Source organism: Chiloscyllium punctatum, chromosome 29 (genome assembly GCF_047496795.1).
Source record: "Chiloscyllium punctatum isolate Juve2018m chromosome 29, sChiPun1.3, whole genome shotgun sequence".
NCBI lineage: Eukaryota > Metazoa > Chordata > Chondrichthyes > Orectolobiformes > Hemiscylliidae > Chiloscyllium > Chiloscyllium punctatum.
This window is the reverse complement of record NC_092767.1, coordinates 74,644,597-74,665,907: the sequence shown is the minus strand read 5'-3', so window position 1 is coordinate 74,665,907 and position 21,311 is coordinate 74,644,597. Positions and strand designations below refer to the sequence as shown.

Below are 21,311 nucleotides of genomic sequence, written 5' to 3'. Positions count from 1 at the left end.
AGCAGCTCAGGCAGCATCCGAGGAGCAGGAGAATCGATGTTACAGCATCAGCTCTTCATCAGGAACGTTTCCAATGAAGGGTTTGTGCCTGAAGCATCGATTCTCCTGCTCCTCAGATGCTGCCTGACCTGCTGTGCTTTTCCAGCACCACACTTTTCGATTCGATTCCACCCTCCGTCAACTGTCTCTGTGGAGTTAGCATGTCCTCCCAGTGTCTGCGTGTGTTCCCTCTGGGTGCTTAGTATAGGAGTTGGGACATCATGTTGAGGTTGTACAGGTGAGGCCTTTTCTGAAGTGCTGTGTCCAGTTCTGGTCTCCATGTTATAGGAAGGATATTATTGAAGCTGGAGAGGGTTCAGAAGAGATTTACCAGGATCTATGGAAGGTTTGAGCTATAAAGAAAGGTTGGGAATTCTTTCACCGGAGTGTAGGAGGTTAAGAGGTGACCTTACAGAAGTTTATAAAATTACGAGTGGCATAGATACAGTTAAAGGCAGTTGCCTTTTCCCTCAGATGGGGAGGTGCTGGTGTAGCATTGGGGTGGACAAGTTGAGAAGTCACACAACACCAGATTATGGTCCAACGGGTTTATTTAAAATCACAAGCTTTCAGAGTGCTGCGCTCTGGTGAAGTGATGGGGGCTTTCAAGACAAGGGACACATTTTTTAAGGTGAGAGGAGAGAGATTTTAAAAATACACAAGGGGCAGTATCTTTTTTTTACGCAAAGAATGGTTCGTGTGTAAAATGAACTTTCTGAAGAAGTGGTGGATGTGGGTAGAGTTACAACATTTGGAGAACTACAAGATTAGGGTAAGGTTTGGAGGGATAAGAGCCAGGAGCAGGCAGGAGGGACTAGTTTAGTGTGGGATTCTGGTCAGCATGGACTGGTTGGGCCGAAGGGTCTGTTTCCACGCTGGATGACTCTCTGACTCTATGTAGGGATTCCACACAATCCTGGGTTTGTGATTTTCGAGAGGAGACATGGCTTTGGGAGAGGTTACAGAATGTCATCCTGCTGGAACAGCTGAAAGGAGTGGGTCAGGAAAATACGACCATTCGGGGAGATTCAATAGAAACGCTGGGAAACTGTCAGAGTTCGAGGATAATTGGCAAAAAGGGAAGGTCGGGGGGAGAGGGTGCAGATGAGGAGAGTTTGTTTACAGAGTGGGGGGGTGCTGGCGTGAACTGGAAGGCCTTGCAGATTCCAAAGCAACTTCCAAAAGGGAATCAGAAAACTATTTCAAACAGACGAAAGAGAAAAAAACATCTGGTGTGGGAAGAGAAAGAGGGCTCTTTCAAAGGGTTAGTACAGAGGTGATGGAGTGAGTGGCCTTTGTCAATGCTGAGTAATGGCTTGACCTACTTCAGGATGGGCCCTCAGTCATGGGCGAGGGTGGATATTATTGGATTTAACGCTTAAATCACAAGCTTAACTACTGTTGATAAGGCGCCAAAAGCACTTGGATTTGACAAGGGCATCATTGGCAAGGCTGGTCTCACTAGGGCCACTTCAGAGGGCAAGAAAGAGTCAGCTACAGGTCTGTGGGGATAGAGTCACATGTAGACCAGACCAGATAAGGACAGCAGATTCCCTTCCCTAAAGGACATTAATAAACCAGGAGCATTTATCCAACTATCGATGTTAGTTTCATAATCACCATCGTTGAGACGAGTTTTCAATTCCTGATATCTTCGTGGAGTTAATGCAGTGGGATTTTAACTCACAGCATTAGCCTGCGTTTCCAACCCAGTCTCCACTGTCAGCCCCTAAACTAATTCCCCAACAGTACATCTCTTGATTGAAATAAATCTGATATTTACTGTTACTCACATCATGAGAGCTGGATCCTTGTGCAACCCTGGTTTTGCAAACTGTAAAGAGACATTCAAAACAAAAATGAAATTCGACTGGAATAAAACCAATCTTCCCATCATGAGGACTCGAGAGTGTGTGACCCCACACTGAGATGACTGAGATAGAGTCTCACAGCTCCTTCCCACTCGATCCCCAACACATCCCAAAGTGGTCTACAGCCAATGACGTCAGGTCTTCTGAAGTCCGCCTGCCAGCGTAAACGTTGGGCTTGCAGTAAACCACCCACAGCAAGCTCCCACAAACTGCAAAGTGACGGGTTTTCAGGGAATGTAGGTTGGTGGATAAATACTGACACCAGGAGCGTGTGGAGTGTTTGGGTTTGAAACACAAGTACCTTTAAGAATAAAACTGGAACAGCTCCAGACTTGATAGAGAGCCGGGGGATGAGTGAGTATCAGACTCTAGGTGGTAGCGCCACTCCCTCCAGGCCTCACCACTACTTTCCTGTCGGTGTGTGTTCAATGTCTCGGTTAGTCAGGAATCCGTCAAACTCTGCCTCAAAACGATTCAGCGCCCCAGTCTCCAGTGCGCTCAGGACAGGTTCGTTCCATCGGTTTATGACTCTCTTGAGAATTAGGCTCATGCCCATGGGGGAAGAGTGGGCCCAGATCAAGGGGAGAGCGGGCCCAGCGCAGGGGGAGAGCGGGCCCAGCGCAGGGGGAGAGCGGGCCCAGCGCAGGGGGAGAGCGGGCCCAGCGCAGGGGGAGAGCGGGCCCAGCGCAGGGGGAGAGCGGGCCCAGCGCAGGGGGAGAGCGGGCCCAGCGCAGGGGGAGAGTGGGGTCAGCATGGAGGGGGAGAGAGAGGGCTTAGCGCAGAGGCGGAGAGAGCCGGCCCAGCATGGGTTGGGGAGAGTGGGTCCTCTGTGGCCCAGTGCGGAAGGAGAGAGCAGGCCCAGAATGGAGGGGGAGTGCGAGTCCTGAGGTGATGTCAGTGAGGTAGGCCCAGTAGTGAAAGATGACGCCTGAGGATGGGCAATGTGGACGTTCGATGGGCCCACTGATGCAGTGGGTGGTGCAGAGCCGGGTCAAGATTCGAATGTAGACAGATATCCGTTTCAGCTTTATCTTTTAATTTTCTCTTATTCTTAACTTACCAGAATGGCGCCGGATTATGGCGACTAGTGAAAGCTGTTCACTATATTTTATTGTATTTCACTGTTAAATGGACATTCATTCACCCAGTGGCTATGGGACCTGTACTGGTCAGAGCAGGATCAGGCAGGTGGACCTCAGAGAATCTGAGTGCCCTGATTGGGGCTATTAATCTGGTGTAATCAGGGAGTCCTGGCTGACAGATACCAACAGGAGTGTCAGGGGTTTTGTTCGCTCTGGGAGCTGGTTTTGAGTGAGCTGGGTCAGTGTCAGGGACTCTCCACGGGTAAATAAAGGGGGACTTTGTGACGGGAGACCAGCCTCTGTAGAGTTATTTTGGAATGCTCCATGGGGAGACATGAGGTGGGGGCGGGAGATGGGAGGGGAGATGGGGTGAGGGGAGACGAGGGTGGGAGGGGAGATGGAGTGAGGGGAGACGAGGGTGGGAGGGGAGATGAGGGAGGGGAGATGAGAGGGGAATGGGGTGAGGGCAGACATGAGGGGAGGCAGGGATTGTGAGGGGTAGGGGCTGATGAGGGAGGGAGACCAAGGGTGCAGAAGAGAGGGAAAGCAGGTGAGGGGGGAGTGCGGGATGGTGGGCGCACGAGAGCGAGAGAGAGAACGTGAGTGTGTCTGAGCAAGACAGGACAGAGTAAGCGAGTGAGGGAGTGGGAGACCCAGGATGTAGGACACTGTGAGACTGAGGGACAGAGGGCAACAGCACATGAGGAATCGAGTGAGAGAGAGAGAGAGAGAGAGAGAGAGAGGTCTTGGAAATGTGGGAGAGAACACACACAAGGGAGAATGCACAAGGTTGAGTGTGTGAGGGAGAACACGAGAGACAGAAAATGCACGAGAGCTGTTAGGAGTGACAGACTCATACCTTCAAACCGATGGTGAAAATACTCACTGAGTGGAAAGGTCAGGTTTTGTTCTTTAATCTGAAGCAGGATCTCACTCTGGTTTGCGGTGGCTAGCTCCAGATATGGAGGATTGCAGAACCAACGACCTACAGCATGGAAAGTCCGTTTTTTTTTAGAAAAGAAGGAAATGAGACTGTGAGATGAGGATGTGGACAGGAATGGGGGCCAGTTATTAACCCGGTTCATGTGCCAGGGGACTGTACATTTCACCACCAGCTGCTTCATGGGACCAGGAACATCTGAGACATACAACCCCAAGAGAAGGTCGCAAAACCCTCGTCATGCCTTGGCATAACATGTAGACAAGGATAGGAATGCAAGTTACTCACTAATTCTACACAGAGGAAATAAGAACATGATATAAGCATATAAGAACATAAATAATACAGAATTGATATGGAGCAAAAGAAGGCCATCATGTCTGCACCAGCTCCTTTTGAAGCAATATGCCTCAATTTCCTGCCTGTTCCCCAGGATCCTGTACATTGTTGCTATTCAACTAACCATCCCAATGCCCTGTTTAATGTTACAATTAGTCATAGAATCACAGACATATACAGCGCGGAAACAGACCCTTTGGTCCAACTCGTTCATGCCTACCAGATAACCCAACCTAATCTAGTCCAATTTGCCAGCACTTGGCCCATATCCCTCCAAACCCTTCCTATTCATATACCCATCCAGATGCCTTTTAATTGTTGCAATTGTACCAGCCTCCACCACTTCCTCTGGCAGCTCATTCCATACACGTACCACCCTCTGTGTGAAAAAGTTGCCCCTTTAAATCTTTCCCCTCTCACCCTAAACCTATGCCCTCTAGTCCTGGACTCCCTGACCCCAGGGAAAAGACCTTGCCTATTTATCCTATCCATGCCCCTCATGATTTTATAAATCTCTATAAGGTCACCCCTCAGCTTCCGACGCTCCAGGGAAAACAGCCCCAGCCTGTTCAGCCTCTCCTTACAGCCCTCCAACCCTGGCAACACCCTTGTAAATCTTTTCTGAACCCTTTCAAGTTTCACAATGTCCTTCTTAATTGAACTTCCCTCTGTCGTGTTTCCAGGCCCTAATCTCTCGCTCTGTGAAGATAAACATTTCCCCCTCACCTCATTATCAGCTCCTTTCACAGATTAACACCCCTTCCCCACTCCCCTCTCCCCTCTCAGCTCTGGCCTTCTTTGACAAGTTTCTCTCTGGTTACACTACCTCGCCTCTTCATGGTTTCAAGTCTCCCCTTAGCCCTATCCCCTCCATCTTCATAACGGATCATCCCTAGAGGTGCTTTCCTTGAATATTCTCTTCCCCAACCTCTCCAACAGCATCACATTCCCCTCATAGTGGGGTGTCTCGAAACTGCACACAGTATTCCAGCTAAGGTTGAACTAGAGTCTGGTACATATTCAGCATCACCACCCCACTTTAAGCCCCTCTTAATGAAGATGGCGGGGGGAGGTGTCTGTCTTATTAATTGTTATAGGCCAGACCAAACACCTTGAAAATATTCAGAAGATAGTATAGACCCTGCCTTTTCTTATTTTCGAACATAAATGCAAGGCGTTGCTTTCCAGATGCAATTCGATCAGTTAAACTACTGGAGTTAAAGCACACTTTATTCATTCGCATAGTTAAACTACAACAGAAGAAAGAAAAAATTGGAATAACTTAATTCCATTGGAGACCTTAACAGAATAATAGATAAGAACATAGGAACCAGGAGCAGGAGTTGGCCATTTGGCCCCTCCAGCCTGCTCCCCCATTCAGTAAGATCATGGCTAATCTTTATCATGGACTCAGCTCCACTTACCCGCCCACTCACCATAACCCTTAATCCCTTTAATGTTCGAAAATCTCTCTTTGCCTTAAAAACATTCAATGAGGAAGCCTCAGCTGCTTCACTAGGCGGGGAATGCCACAGATTCCCAACCCTCTGGGGGATGAAGTTCCTCCTCAACTCAGTCCTAAATCTGCTCCCCCTTATTTTGAGGCTATGCCCCTGGTTCTAGTTTCACCCGTCCATGGAAACGTCCTCCCTGCTTCTATCTTACCTATTCCCTTCATAATTTCTCTGTTTCTATAAGAACTCCCCCTCATTCTTCTAAATTCCAATGAGTATATTCCCCAGCCTACTCAGTCACTCCTCAAAAGCCTACCCCCCCTCAATTCCGGAACCAGCCTAGTGAACCTCCTCTGCATGCCCTCCAGTGCTAGTACATCCTTTCTCAAGTAAGGAGACCAAAACTGTACACAGTGCAGCAGATACAGTAACTGTTACCAATTAACTGTTCCAATACACCAACATCCCGTAAACCTCCCTCAGTGAAAGGCAAATATCAGAAAACAGATCGCCTCACATGTATCTTTCCATAGCAGGAAGAGAACCGCAGCTGTAACTGAGAGAGGGAAAACATAGAGTCTACTTCTTCAAGACTTAAGCAACAACTGCTGAAAACTAAAATTAAAAAACCTGGTTCTATGGGTGTTTGACACCACCCGCTCAGGCTGCTTCTATTGTTTCAACTTTTTTAAAAACCCAAGACCTCACAAGCTGTTTACTCGAGTGATTAGGGTTAATTTTGAGGAAGGGTTATTAGACCTGAAACGTTAACTCTGATTTCTCCTCACAGACGCTGCCAGACCTGCTGAGCTAACCCAGCTATTTCTGTCTGATGTATAGCATCTGCAGTTCTTTTGGTTTTGAATCTGATAGATTGCTCATCTCCTCTGCCTTAAAGCCTCGCTTCAAAACAAAAAAAAAGGACAAAATAAACTCTTAAAGCCAACAAATTGTCACATTATTTACATTATTTTTATTTATTACGGTTTACTTGTTCTCTCTGTCCTGCCTCGTTTAGTGACTTCTGTGCATCTTTAGAAAGTGAGGACGGCAGATGCTGGAGATCAGAGTCAAAACGTGTGGCGCTCGAAAAGCACAGCAGGTCAGGGAGCAGCCGAGGAGCTGGAGAGTCAACATTTGATGAGCCTTGATGAGCTTATGCCCGAAACGTCGACTCTCCTGCTCCTTGGATGCTCCCTGACCTGCCGTGCTTTTCCAGCGCCACACGTTTTGACCTCTGTGCATTTATACCCAGGTGTCTTTGCTCCTGTATATCCTTTACAGGTGTGCCCTATATTTCATATTGTACCTCCTCGCTCTTTCAACCAAAGTGCTTCACCTCACACTCTTTTTGCGTTGAACGTCATCTGCCACCTATCCGCCCTCCAACAATGTGTCATCATCATTATGGGCCGCCCGCCCCTCCTCGGAGCTGACAACGTTTTGAAGCTATGGAACGGCGGCCATTTTGTCAGCACTCCCTTCAACAAAATGGCCACTAGGTTTGCATGAGGTTTTGATGTGAGGAAGTGATCTCTCCAAAAAGGAACTACAAATCCATCCCCTCCCCCCGACTCAGTGTAGAACAGTGAGATCTTTAACTTGGAAAACCTCTGACAAAGTTGCAGCCCAGCAGTGGGGGGGGGGGGGGGGGGGGTGGCGAGGTGCTTAAGTCCTACAAATAACAAGGCCATAGTGTTGGGTATGGGAGAGACACTAACCTTTGTCCTGCGCCTGCAGCTCCTGAATAAGTTTGTAGGATTGAAAGCGATCGGAAAGTCTCCGCATTGCCGGCAAGGGATCCAACAAGATGATTTGGGGGTGGGCTTCAACATAGTCCTGCAATGAAGGGGTTCAATAAAAGGTTGCATTTCTATAGCGACTTTCAGAATCTTTCACAGCCAATTTAAGGAGATTCTCCCAACCTCTTTGCCATCACCACCACGTCCACCACCACCTTGGGAGATGTGGCAGCCATTTTACGCACAGCAAGATCCCATCCCCAACAGTACTGTGTTAACGGCCAGATTACTTTTATTAACGGATCTGGTGGAACTGGTTCCAGGAAGAATCACCTCCCCATCCAAACCAGAAAAGCAAAGGTAAAGTTACCATAATTGTACCAGACCATAGGGCTGCTCTCTCATTAGAGAGAGAGGGAGAGAGAGAGAGAGTGAGAGAGAAATCAGGAGGAGGGTGATTTAACCTGAGGGTCACCACATCCCAGGTGAGGGGAGAGGGAGAGTCGTTCACGATAACCTCAGCCAGTGTGGGCATTGGCACTGTTGGAATTGCAAACCAGCCATCCAACCAACTGAGCTAACCAAGCCCCAACTTAGAGCCAAAGAGTCACACAGCACAGAAGCAGACCCTTCAGTCCAACCCGTCCATGCTGACCAGATATCCTAAATCAAGCTAGTCCCATCTACCAGCACCCGGCCCATATCCCTCTGAACCCTTCCTATTCATATACCCATCCAGATGCTTTTTAAATGAGACAAGCAACAGGACAGGTTAAAGGAGGGGAATCTGAAGGGAACCTGGGAATGTCCAATCCAGATCTACACAGTAACATTCAACTGCCCGCTATTCTCCATCTGTATGGGACAGTAACCAGGCCATTCGGCCCTAGCCTCTCGCTTCTCGTTGCCTGCAGTCATAGGGTCGTAGGTGTTAACAGCATGGGAACAGGCCCTTCGGCCCAACTTGTCCATGCTACCCAGTTTTCACAATGAGAGTAGTCTATTTGCCTGCGTTTGGTCCATATCCCTCCATTGCTATTCCATCCATGAATCTGTCCAAAGGTGTCTTACATGATGAAATTATACTAGCCTCCACCCTTACCTCTGGCAGTCCATTCCAGATACTCACGACCCTCCATGTGAAAAAGTTGTCCTTCTTAATCCTTTTGTATCTCTCCCCTCTCATCTTAACCTACGCCCTCTGGTTTTAGATTTCCCTAACATGGGGAGAAGATATTGGCTATCTATTTTATCTATGCCCCTCATGATTTAGTGGACCTCTTTCAAGTCAGTCTCCTATGTTCCAGGGAAAAAAATCCCAGCCCATCCAACCTCTCTTTGTAACTCAACCTATCCAGTCCAGGTAGCATCCTAGTACATCTTTTCTGCACTCTTTGTAGTTTAATAATATCCTTTAAATAATAGGACCACCAGAACTGCACGCAGTATTTCAAATGTGGCGTTACTACCAACCTTTTTTTTAGCCTGTGCGGCCAGATGGCAAAGTTGACTTACTGAATGCGTGAAGGCATCACATAGGGCTGCTTTCCCATCAGATGCATTTAATCTGGGAATCATTACATCTCAGGTGAGGGGTGAGATGGAGAAAGGTGGTGACCTCATCACAAGCGCAGGAATTGAACCTGTTGGGTTGGCATTGCTCTGCCTCACAAACCAATCATTCAGCCAACAGAGCTAACCACCCATCTTGGCAAAGTTGGCTTACTGAATGCTTTCCCATCAGAGATGTTTAGCCTGAGGATCACTATTATCAACATCTTACCATCCTCAGTGCTCTGACTGATGAGAGCTAGCAAGTTGTAAGCTGCCCCATCTCCCAGTGACTCCACTTTCAAGGAACTATGAACCTGCACCCCAAGGTCTCTCAGTTCTGTAACACCTCCCCCCCACCCCCGCTCCGCCATTGACTCCTTCAGAATACTGGGGACTGGACTGCGAAGATGGAAAGGGGCAGCTTTAGAGGAAGGGGAACTCTTTAAAGGGGACACGGATGTAGGGGGAGGGGTGAGTACGGAGCAATCGCCGAGCTCTTTCTGACAGCCGGCACAGGTGAGATGGGCTGAGCGGTTTCCGCCCACGCTGGCACTCTCCCGGGGTGAAAGGTCGGCGTCACCTGGAATTTCTGGACGAGCTGCTGGGATTGGGTGTCGTTCTGAGTGGCGTCGCGCATCAAGTCTGAAAGCTTGTGAACGATCAGGTCGAACGGTCCCTGCTCTTCGATTGACCGCGTCAGATCGATCTGCAGGGGAAGAAAAAATAAACAGAAAATCTAAAGGGGACTCAGCACCAGCTACAACTGAATTGGTTTCCATTGGGGAACATTTGTCACCAAAGGAGGATGGCTGTCTTGGAATGCACCTGAAAAATCCCCTACCCCCGACTACCGCGTCACTCCCAGCCCCTCCCGACAACTGCTAACTCTCTTTAAAACCCCCCACATCTGCTGGGGGTTGAGGGAGGAGAGGGGGCAATGATTGTTTGCAGGCTTCTCCGAGCATACATCAGCTGTGAGAGAATCCAAAGTTTGTACTGGAAAACTCAGCAGGTCTGGCAGCATTGGTGGAGAGAGAGAGAGAGAGAGCGAGGGAAAAACGAGGGTCAATATGTGACTCTTCTACAGAATTAGGAACACAGCCAAGTCTGGAGCCTGGGGAGTCCCCATCTTGAATACGACAGAGTGTCTCGCTCGGCCATTTTGGAGTCAACCAAGTCGCTGTGGGTCTGGACTCACGTGTAAGCTCAGGACGGGTCAGTGTAGCAGATTCCGCATCCCCCCAGTCCCCAACAAAGGGGCATTAAGTGCGTTTTGCAACAACCCACTAATTATATTGTCACCATCACTGATGCTAGCTTTTGGATTTGGAGTGAAGGGCCTAATTAGCCCCCACTGGGTGGCACAGTGGGTCAGTGGTTAGCACCGCTGTCTCACAGTGCCAGGGATCCAGGTTCGATCCCAGCCTCGGGTGACTGTCAGTGTGGAGTTTGCACATTCTCCCCGTGTCTACGTGGGTTTCCTCCGGGTACTCTGGTTTCCTCCCGCAGTCCAAAGATGTGCAGGTTAGGGTGGATTGGCTGTGCTAAATTGCCCCATGGTGTCCAGCGATGTATGGGTTAGGTACTTTGGCCATGGTTATGGGGTTGGGCCTGGGTGGGATACTCTTCGGAGGTCAGTGTGCACTTGATGGGCCCAATGGTCGGTTTCCACACTGTAGAGACTCCACTGTATTCTAATTGTAAGGATATATCATTACAGAGCCATCGGGATGTACAGCATGACAACACACCTTTCGGTCCAACTTGTCCATACCAGATATATTAAATTAATGTAGTCCCATTTGCCAGCATTTGGCCTATAGCCCTCTAAACCCTTCCTATTCATGTACTCATCCAGATGCCTTCTAAATATTGTCATTGTACCAGCCTCCACCACTTCCTCTGGCAGCTCATTCCATACCAGTACCACCCTCTTTGTGAAAAAGTTGCCCCTTAGGTCTCTTTTATATCTTTCCCCTCTCACCCTAAACCTATGCCCTCTAGTTCTGGACTCCCCCACCCTGGGGAAAAGACCCTAACCATGCCCCTCATGATTTTATAAACTTCTATAAGGCACCGATGCTCCAGGGAAAACACCCCCAGCCTATTCAGCCTCTCCCTATAGCTCAAACCCTCCAATGATGACTAAATGAAGATTATCAGTAAATAAGGATCAGAATCAGCAAAGGCTTGGTGGGCTGAAGGGCCTGTTCCCATGATGCATTGTATGATGACCTTGAAGCCGTTGTCAATTGTTAGTAAAACCCCACATTTTAGTGGGAGAAATCTGCCAGCCTTACCCGATCTGGCCTACAGACTCACAGCAATGGGGTCGACTCCTAACTGCCATCTGGGCAATTAGGGATGGGCTAATAAATGCTGGCCTAGCCAGTGATGCCCACATTCCAGGGATCAATACAAAATATTCCAGATTTAAGAAGTATCAGGATGGGTATATGAAAAGGAAGGGTTTGGAGAGATATGGGCCTAGTGCTGGCAAATGGGACTAGATTGGGTTAGGTTATCTGGTCAGCATGGACGAGTTGGACCGAAGGGTCTGTTTCCATGCTGTACATCTCTGTGACTCTATTAATTAATTGAAACTAAATTCCTTTTGCAACCGTGGTGTGACTGAACTCACGTCACCAGAGTGCTTAGTTCTCTCTCACACACATGTCTGATAACAACCGCCTTCTTACATTCCCGACCTAACTCCTGAATCAATCCGTCGTGGCACATTCATTACTAATGAGAAACCTCACTTTGAAATGCTCATAATGGATTGTTTGTCAGTAGTTTGAAGAAATCATTATTTTTATTTTCTTGCATGAATCACTCACTCAAGTCTAGTATCCTGGTTTCAGAAACTGCTTCATTGAATCTCAGAATCAATCAGCCCAGTTAATCATTGCCCTAGCAGCTCACGGTCATAACCTGCACCCCTTGGCAAACAGGAGACTCATTGCAGGAGATCTCCGCATGCCCTATTATACTCCCCCACCCCCTCCCACGCTGCGGAGGGTGGGTGGAGGAGGAAGAGAGGAAGGAGAGAGAACAGACAAGACAGGGAGTGAGACAGATGAGAGAAAGAGAAAGATTTCAGGAAGGAGAAAGGGAGAGAAAGAATGAGAAAGGCGAGGGGGGAAAGAGAGAGAGAGAGAAGCAAGAGGGAGAGAAAGAAAGAGCGAGAAAGGGGAGGGAGAGAGAGAAAGCTGACAGGAGGAGAGAAAGAAAGGCAAGGGAGAGAGCAAGAAAGAGTGAGAGAGAGAAAGAGTGTAAAAGGCAACAGGACTGTCTGGGTAAAAAAACCTGCCCCTCACATCTCCTTTGAACTTTCACCCTCTCAGCTTAAGTGCATGTCCCCTCGGATTAGACATTTCAACTCTGGGAAAAAGATTCTGACCGTCAACCCTTTCTATGCATCTCATAATTCTTTCGAAGCAGGAAAAGAGGAAGGAAGCAGTAACCATTACAAATGCACATAAAGTCATCATCAAATCCCTACAGTGTGGGAACAGGCCATTCGGCCTGACAAGTTCACTCCGGCCCTCCAAAGAGTATCCCACCCAGACCCATTCCCCTACCCTATTACTCGACATTTACCCCTGACAAATGCACCTAACCTACTCATCCCTGAACACTAATGGGGGAATTTCCCATGGCCAGTCCACCCTAACCTGCACATCTTTGGACTGTGGGAAGAAACCCACGCAGACACGGGGGGAGAATATGCAAACTCCACACAGACAGTCGCCTGAGGCTGGAATCGAACCCGGGTCCCTGGCACCGTGAGGCAGCAGTGCTAACCACTGAGCCACCGTGCTGTGTAACCCAGGTCAGGATGTCCCAGGGCTTGTGAAAAGTGCCCTGGAGTGAAAGCTCCTTCCTTCAGGCAGCTCTGCCAAGGTTTCGGTGTCAGGACTGAAGCCGGTCAGAGAGGCTGCAAGGTGCAGGGGACGTGGACAGGGCTTGGTAACAGCTTCTGGTGGCAGGAACAAGGAGGCACAACTGGTCTCTGCGGTCTCTCCCAGGTGGTGGAGTGGGGAACCAGCTGATGCTGTTACCTCTGTGAGTGACAGCAGCACAATAGCCCGACGGATGGAGCAGCAGTGAAGAGTAACAATACACAGCAGCTGCTTGGACATCAAGATGCAAGGAAAGGGGGTGGGGGTGCTTGACAGAATCAATACTGGGAGGATATTACTCCATTCCCACCCCGTGGGGGAAGGGGGGTGTGAGTCTGAAAAAAAAACAGGGATCAGTTTCAAAATATAGACTCCAAAAGATCGCAAGGAATTACTTGCTCAGAAAGTTGTTAGTCATAGAGTCACAGAGAGGTACAGCACGGAAACAGACCCTTCGATCCAACCCGTCCAGGCTGACCAGATATCCCAACCAAATCTAGTCCCACCTGCCAGCATCCAGCCCATATCCCTCCGAACCCTTCCTATTCATATACCCATCCAAACGCCTTTTAAATGTTGTAATTGTACAACACGAAAACCAACCCACCTGCCAGTGAAGCTCAGCACAAGCTGGAAGAACAGCACCTCATTTTCCACTTGGGGACCCTGCAGCCCTCAATATTGAGCTCAATAAGGTTAAAGTCTGATTCCATCTTTCTGGGTTTTTGAACGAGCCGCCAACACCCAGGTAAGGCCACGACCTGGGTTGCTTTGAGCACAGGGTTGCCCCCTCGCTCCTCCTCTCAGTCCTCATTACCAACTGATTCAACTTCTCTTCTGTCCTGGCCAACAATAATCCCCTCGACTGCCTGTCCCTTTCCTACTTCTGTCCGTCTCTGGGCTCCAACTGGATCTCCATCCTGGAATTCCCTCCCTAAGGGCAGGGTAGGTCAACCCACAGCAGATGGACTGCAGCAGTTCAAGTAGGCAGCTTATCACAGGATCCCTACGGTGTGGAAACAAGCCATTTGGCTCAACAAGTCCACACCTTCTCAAGGTGGTAAAAACAATGACTGCAGATGCTGGAAACCAGATTCTGGATTAGTGGTGCTGGAAGAGCACAGCAGTTCAGGCAGCAGTAAAATCGACGTTTCCTGATGAAGAACTTTTGTCCGAAACGTCGATTTTCCTGCTCCTCGGATGCTACCTGAACTGCTGTGCTTTTCCAGCACCACTAATCCACACCTTCTCAAGGGCAACTAGGGATAGACAATACACGCTGTCCAGCACAAAACAATAAAAAAGAATCTCCATCTGTCCACTCATCCCTCCCACGCTCTGTGCACCACCCTCCCAGGCCATGCCTCATTCTGGTCTGTAGCAGAAATACCCACCTTTTCACAGCTGCCAAGATTCTGGACAATAACTCTGCTTTGTCCTCATGTATGCTCTCAGACCTGCTCGGTTTCACCGGCTATTTCTGTTCTTGTTGAGAAATGTCTTGCCGTTCCTTCAGTGTCGCTGGGACAAAGTCTTGGAATGGCCTCCCCTAACGGGCACTGGGAGTGTCCCGATGCCAGACGGACTGCCGTGGTTCAAGTAGGCCGCTCACCTTCGCCCACCCCCCACTCCCCCACTCCCCAAGGCAATAAATGCTGGCACAGCAACATGAACAAATATAAACATTCATCAGAGTAAACCTAGAAGCTATCTGTGGTCTTCCGGCAGATGTGAAGGGACCAGAAACAAGCCGTGACTCACCTGTACAACCTCAATTCCTCTTGTCCTAAGGAACAGAAGATAAATCTGTGTTAAAACACTGGTCACTTTCTCATGACTGAGAAACATCTCTCTCTTTAACTGACTTAACCCCTCAGGGATGGTGTGGGGCACCGGTAATGTCAATGGATGGTTTTGGCTGCCCGCCCCTTGGCACTTGCCCAGAGGGCAGTAAAGGGTCAACCCCATCGCTGTGGGTCTGGAGTCACATATAGGGCCAGACCAGGTAAGGATGGCAGATTTCCCTCCCTAAAGGGCATTAGTAAACCAGATGGGGTTTTACGATAATTGATAGTCATCATTTGCCATAGTTGACATCATGGAAGGTGGCCCTTTGGCTCATTGTGTCTATGTACATGATCATCAGCATCTATCTATTCTCATCCTATTTCCCAGCACTTGGCCTGTGGTCTTGTGTACTGTGGAACTTCAAGCAATCATCAAAAAACTTCTTAAATGTATTTAAATGACTTCTTAAAAGCTTCTTCAGTGGTTTGTTGGTCTAAGGGTATGATTCTGGCTTAGGAATTTGCCATTTGTAGACACCTGGGAGGTTCTGGGTTCAAATTCTGGATGAGCCCTGATTTCTGTTTCCTTCTATTTGATTAGAGGCTCAGTGGTTAGCGCCGCTGCCTCACAGTGCCAGGGAACCAGATTCGATCCCACCCTCGGGCGACTGTCTGTGTGGAGTTTGCACATTCGCCCCCATGTCTGTGTGGGTTTCCTCCGGGTGCTCTGGTTTCCAAAGATGTGCAGGTTCGGGTGGACTGGCCGTGCTATGTTGTCCCGTAGTGTGCAGGGATGTGTAGGCCAGGCAGGTTAGCCATGGGGAAATGCAGGGTTAGAGGGATAGGAGGTGTGTCTGGGTGGGATACTCTTCAGGAGGGTCAGTGTGGACTCGATGGGCTGAATAGCCTCCTTCTACACTGTCAAGATTCTATTGAGGGTTCCTGTCCATAACACCCTTTCAGGGCAGTGAGTTCCAGATGCCCACCAGCCGAGTGAAAAAACACTTGCCTCACATCCCCATTTAAATCTGTGCCCCATGGTTAATGACAGGGAAAGGTTTCTCCCTAGCAACCCTGCCTACGCCCCTCAGCATGTTGTAAACCACAATCAGATCCCTACTTCCTAAGGAAAGCAAACTCTATCGAGACTCTCTCTTCATCGCTGAACCACTCCAGCCCAGACAACATCCTGGTAAATCTCCGCTGCCTCTCTAGCGTGGCCTCCCTACAGTGTGGTGACCGGAACCACGCACAGTGCTCCATCTGTGGCCAGCTGATGTTATACAGAGCTCCATCATAACCGCCTTACTCCTGCAATCACTGCCTGGACTCAAAGGCAAGTATCCATAGGCTTCAATAACCAACTTATCTACCTTCCTACGGACTGGCTCTCCAAGGTCTCTCTGATCCTCTGCACTTTTAAACTCTTAGAACACATCACAGTACCCCATAGGAACAGGCCCTTCCGCCCACGATATTGACACCACATTAAACTAATCCCTTCTGCCTCCATTCATCATCAACTTATCTGAAAGTTCTTTAGATGTCCCGATCGAATTTGGGACCACCAGATTCTGGCAGAAGGTTTCAGGCACCTTCCAATCTCTGTGTGAAAAACTTGCCCCTCACACCTCCTTTGAAATTTCCCCCCCTCACCTTAAATGCACCCCCCCATCCCCCACCCCGAGTTTTAGACATTTCAACTCTGGGAGAAAGTCTCTTGTCCTGCGCATTTCTTTCAGAACACCAGGTAAGGATGCAACAAATTATCTTCTGTCGTTACCAACAGCCTTAACAGCGACAATTTAAATGTAGTCACCACTTCGTATGTAGGAGAACCCAAGGCATTTGAGAAGAATGTAAACATTTTTTTGACTTTGAGGTCCAGAAGGAGATATTAGGATAGGTGGCCTGAAACGTGATTCTGGATTAGTGGTGCTGGAAGAGCACAGCGGTTCAGACAGCATCCAAGGAGCAGCAAAATCGACGTTTCGGGCAAAAGCCCTTCATCAAGAAGGTCACCCCTCAACCTCCTACGCTCCAGTGAAAAAAGTCCTGGCCTACCAAATGGGAAGTAGATGAGTGACCAGAATTGGGAAGGTGGTGGTAATGGGGGAGGTTACAAAGAAAGGAAGCTGGGAGGTGGGGGAGGGGTAAACCAAGCTGTGGAGGGAGCTCTCTAGAAAGCAAAAATAATCACATGAGGATTCCTCGACTCCAGAAAAAGTTTGAAAATAACGACGAGCATTTTATTCCTGATGAAGGGCTTTTGCTCGAAATGTCGATTTCGTTGCTGCTTGGATGCTGCCTAAACTGCTGCGCTCTTCCAGCACCACCAATCCAGAGTCTGGTTTCCAGCATCTGCAGTCATTGTTTTTACCTCACCGGCCTGAAACGTGGTCAAGGGAGGAAGGATTGAGGAACATCCAAAAGATTGATGAGATTAGATTCCCTACAGCATGGAAACAAGCCCTTTGGCCCAACAAGTCCACACTGGCCTTCTGAACAGTAACCCATATTTACCCCTGATTAATGCACCTAACACTACAGGTAATTTCCCATGGCCAATCCACCCTAACCTGCACATCCTAGGATTGTGGGAGGAAACCGGAGGAAACCCACGCAGACACGGGGAGAACGTGCAAACCCCATGCAGACAGTCACCTGAGGCTGGAATTGAACCCGGGTCCCTGGTACTGTGAGGCAGCAGAGCTAACCACTGAGCCACCGTTGCCACCTGATCTCTGGCACGTTTTGCCTTCATTGCAACAAACCTCTCCACATTGCTCTCGAAGGTATTCCCCTGTCTTTGTGTAAATATGAATGTTCCTTTTCTCTTCAACTTTTCTCTCCCATCTGAGAGAGTGGAAAAAGAAGAGGAGAGATTTAGGGACAGAATTCCAGACACTAATGACCAGGCAGCTGAGGGCCAATGGTGGAACGATTCATCAAGTCATACAGCACAGAAGCAGACAAGCAGTCCATGCCAGCCATTATCCCAGACTAATATAATCCCTGCGTTTGGCCCATATCCCTCCAAAACTTCCCTATTCATGAACTTATCCAAATGTCTTTTAAATGCTGAAAGTTCATTCCACACACACTTCCTCTGAAAGTTCATCCCACACACAAACCACTCCCTGTGTAAAAAATTGCCCTTCATTCTTTTTTTAAAATCTTTCTCCTCTCACCTTAAAATCTTTCTCCTCTCTTCCCCCATCCTAGGGAAGAGACTTGCAATTCACCTTATGTGTGCCCCTCATCATTTTATAAACCTCTAGAAGGTCACCCCTCAACCTCCTACGCTCCAGTGAAAAAAGTCCTGGCCTACCAAATGGGAAGTAGATGAGTGACCAGAATTGGGAAGGTGGTGGCAACGGGGGAGGTTACAAAGAAAGGAAGCTGGGAGGTGGGGGAGGGGTAAACCAAGCTGTGGAGGGAGCTCTCTAGAAAGCAAAAATAATCACATGAGGATTCCTCGACTCCAGAAAAAGTTTGAACATAACGACGAGCATCACTACAGACTGCAGTTGTTCCCAAGCTTTAACCAAGTAGGTGGAGATAGTGAGGACTGCAGGTGCTGGAAGTCAGAGTTGGGAATATGTGGAGCTGGAAAAGCACAGCAGGTCAGACAGTGTGGGAGGAGCAGGAGAAGCATAAGCCCTTCATCAGTTGCTGATGCTGCCTGACCAGCTGTGCTTTTCCAGCTCTACATTTTATCGGCTTTGACCGAGTGGTGATTGGTCAAAGGAACTCCACGGCTGAGGATCGAACTCCCCCACAGTGAGCTCTACCACAGTTTGATCTCTCAGCAAACACAGAATAGAGGTCAGGGTTAATGTGAACAGAAACTGGGATATTTGCCAAGCAGGAGGATCGGCTAAAAGACTGAGATAGAGTGGGAGGAGATTAATACAAAGTACAGACACCGTACCTGCTAGTACCCATCTCTGTCCCTGTATGTTAGGACCTGTCCCTGTATGTGTACATTAGGACCTGTCCCTGTGTGTGTATGTTAGTAGCTGTCTCTCTATGTATATATTAGGACCTGTCCCTGTATATGTTAGGACCTGCCCCTGTATATGTACATTAGGACCTGTCCCTGTCCCCATACGTTAGGGCCTGTCCCTGTCCCCATACGTTAGGGCCTGTCCCTGTATGTGTTTGTTAGTAGCTGTCTCTGTCCCCATATGTTAGGACCTGTCCCTGTATATGTACATTAGGACCTGTCTCTGTAATTGCATGTTAGGACCTAACCCTGTATATGTATGTTAGGACCTGTCTCTATCCCCATACATTAGGACCCGTCTCTGTAATTGCATGTTAGGACCTGTCCCTGATGTGTACATTAGGACCAGTCTCTGTCCCCATACATTAGGACCTGTCTCTGTAATTGCATGTTAGGACCTGTCCCTGTATGTGTACATTAGGACCTGTCCCTGTCCCCATACGTTAGGACCTGTCTCTGTAATTGCATGTTAGGACCTGTCCCTGTATGTGTACATTAGGACCTGTCCCTGTGTGTGTATGTTAGTAGCTGTCTCTCTATGTATATATTAGGACCTGTCCCTGTATATGTACGTTAGGACCTGTCTCTGTAATTGCATGTTAGGACCTGTCCCTGTATGTGTACATTAGGACCTGTCCCTGTGCATGTATGTTAGTAGCTGTCTCTCTATGTATATATTAGGACCTGTCCCTGTATATGTACGTTAGGACCTGTCTCTGTAATTGCATGTTAGGACCTGTCTCTGTAATTGTATGTTAGGACCTGTCCCTGTATGTGTACATTAGGACCTGTGTCTGTCCCCATACGTTAGGACCTGTCTCTGTAATTGCACGTTAGGACCTGTCCCTGTATGTGTACGTTAGGACCTGTCTCTATGTGTACGTTAGGACCTGTCTCTATGTGTACGTTAGGACCTGTCTCTGTAATTGCACGTTAGGACCTGTCTCTGTAATTGCACGTTAGGACCTGTCTCTGTAATTGCACGTTAGGACCTGTCTCTATGTGTACGTTAGGACCTGTCTCTATGTGTACGTTAGGACCTGTCTCTGTAATTGCACGTTAGGAATGCATGAATGTTAAATATTCACCACATTGTTTAGGTGCAGTAACTGTGGAGAATGCTCATTGTGTAATTGCTTGAACCAACTGCCTCGAATTGGCTTACCAATCCTATGAGGAGCAATCGAGGAGACTGTACAAATATTCACTGGCGTTTCAAATTCTGAGAACTGACTGCGTTGAAATAAAGTTATGACAGGGCTTGGCAAAGATGGATATGGGAAAGATGATACTGTTTCATGGGCCAGAATTTGGTGGGGCTGGAGTGGACGGGAATCAGGGTGGGGGAAGCCTAAAGTCATCGAGTATGACAATAATAGCGTAGCACACTGGAGCAGAAATTAGGCTATTCAGCCCATCAAGTCTGTTCCACCATTCAGTCATGGCTGATATGCTTCTCAACTCCATTCTCCCACTTTCTCTCTGTAACCCTTAATACTCAAGAACCTATCTATCTCCGTCTTAAATATCATCAATGACCCAGCCTCCACAGCCTTCTGTGACAGTGAATTCCAGAGATTCCCCACTCTCTGGCTGAAGAAGTTTCTCCTTATCTCCATTCTAATAGATCTTCCCTTTACTCTAAGGCTGTGCCCTCGGGTCCTAGTCTCTCCTACCACTGGAAAAACTTCCCAACATCCACCCTATCCAAGCCATTCAGTATTCTATAAGTTTCGATTAGATACCCCCTCATCCTTCTAAACTCCATGATCATGGCTGACCTGATCACTCCACATTCCTGTCCATCCCATTAACCTTCCAACCTCTGGCATATTGAGAGTCTATCCAATGGTGACCTGGGAATATTTAAGGACTTTGCTTCCGCCTCCATTTGGAGGAAGACATTTTCAAAGATTGATTGCCCTCTTTGAGGACACTGCTCAGTCATAAATGGGCGAGCTCTGAGTTTGAATAAGTAACCCCTTGTTCTAGATTCCCCCACAAGAGGGAACACCCTCTTCACATCCTCCCGGTCAGGACCCCCTCAGGATCTTATACATCTCAATTGAGTTGTTTCTTACTCTTCCTACCTCCAGCAGTTAAAAGCCCAGTCTGTCTAATCCTTTCCTCACAGGACAACCTGCCCATTCAAGGGCCCCCTGAGCCCAAGTGTAGGAGATATCCTTGTGGTAATGGCATGTCTTACAGTCCTTTGAGAAAGAACCCAACAGGAAAAGAGATTACCTGGTGGTTAACTCCCCAAAGCCTGTCCACCATCTACAAGGCGCAAGTCAGGAGGGTGATGGAATACACCCCACTTGCCCTGGATGGGGGCAGCTCCAACAACACTCAGGAAACTTGGCACCATCCAGGACAAAGCAGCCTCCTCTTGATTGGCACCACATCCACACCCTCCCTCAGCAGCAGCAGTGTGTACCATCTACAACTTGCATTGCACCAAGACTCCATACACAACACCTTCCAATCACACGAGCACTTCCATCTAGAAGGGCATGGGCAGCAGGTACATGGGAACACCACCCCCTACAAGAACCCATCCAAAGCAGCATGGTGGCTCAGTGGTTAGCA

The 21,311-nt window shown here is 48.4% G+C and overlaps 1 protein-coding gene across 2 annotated transcripts in view; it reads right to left on the bottom strand.

Moving 5' to 3' along the window:
* Nucleotides 1-21,311, bottom strand: part of LOC140454589 (inositol-tetrakisphosphate 1-kinase-like) — a 46,038-nt gene that overhangs the window by 12,677 nt on the left and 12,050 nt on the right. Inside the window, exons 2-6 of one of the 2 annotated variants that reach the window (XM_072549451.1) lie at nucleotides 14,688-14,712; nucleotides 9,602-9,727; nucleotides 7,447-7,564; nucleotides 3,879-3,977; nucleotides 1,833-1,873 (exon numbers count right to left, since the gene is read on the bottom strand). In XM_072549451.1, coding sequence (XP_072405552.1) covers nucleotides 1,833-1,873; nucleotides 3,879-3,977; nucleotides 7,447-7,564; nucleotides 9,602-9,727; nucleotides 14,688-14,712 — 409 coding nt within the window. The remainder of the gene's footprint in view (nucleotides 1-1,832; nucleotides 1,874-3,878; nucleotides 3,978-7,446; nucleotides 7,565-9,601; nucleotides 9,728-14,687; nucleotides 14,713-21,311) is intronic. The other variant, XM_072549452.1, reaches the window with a different exon arrangement.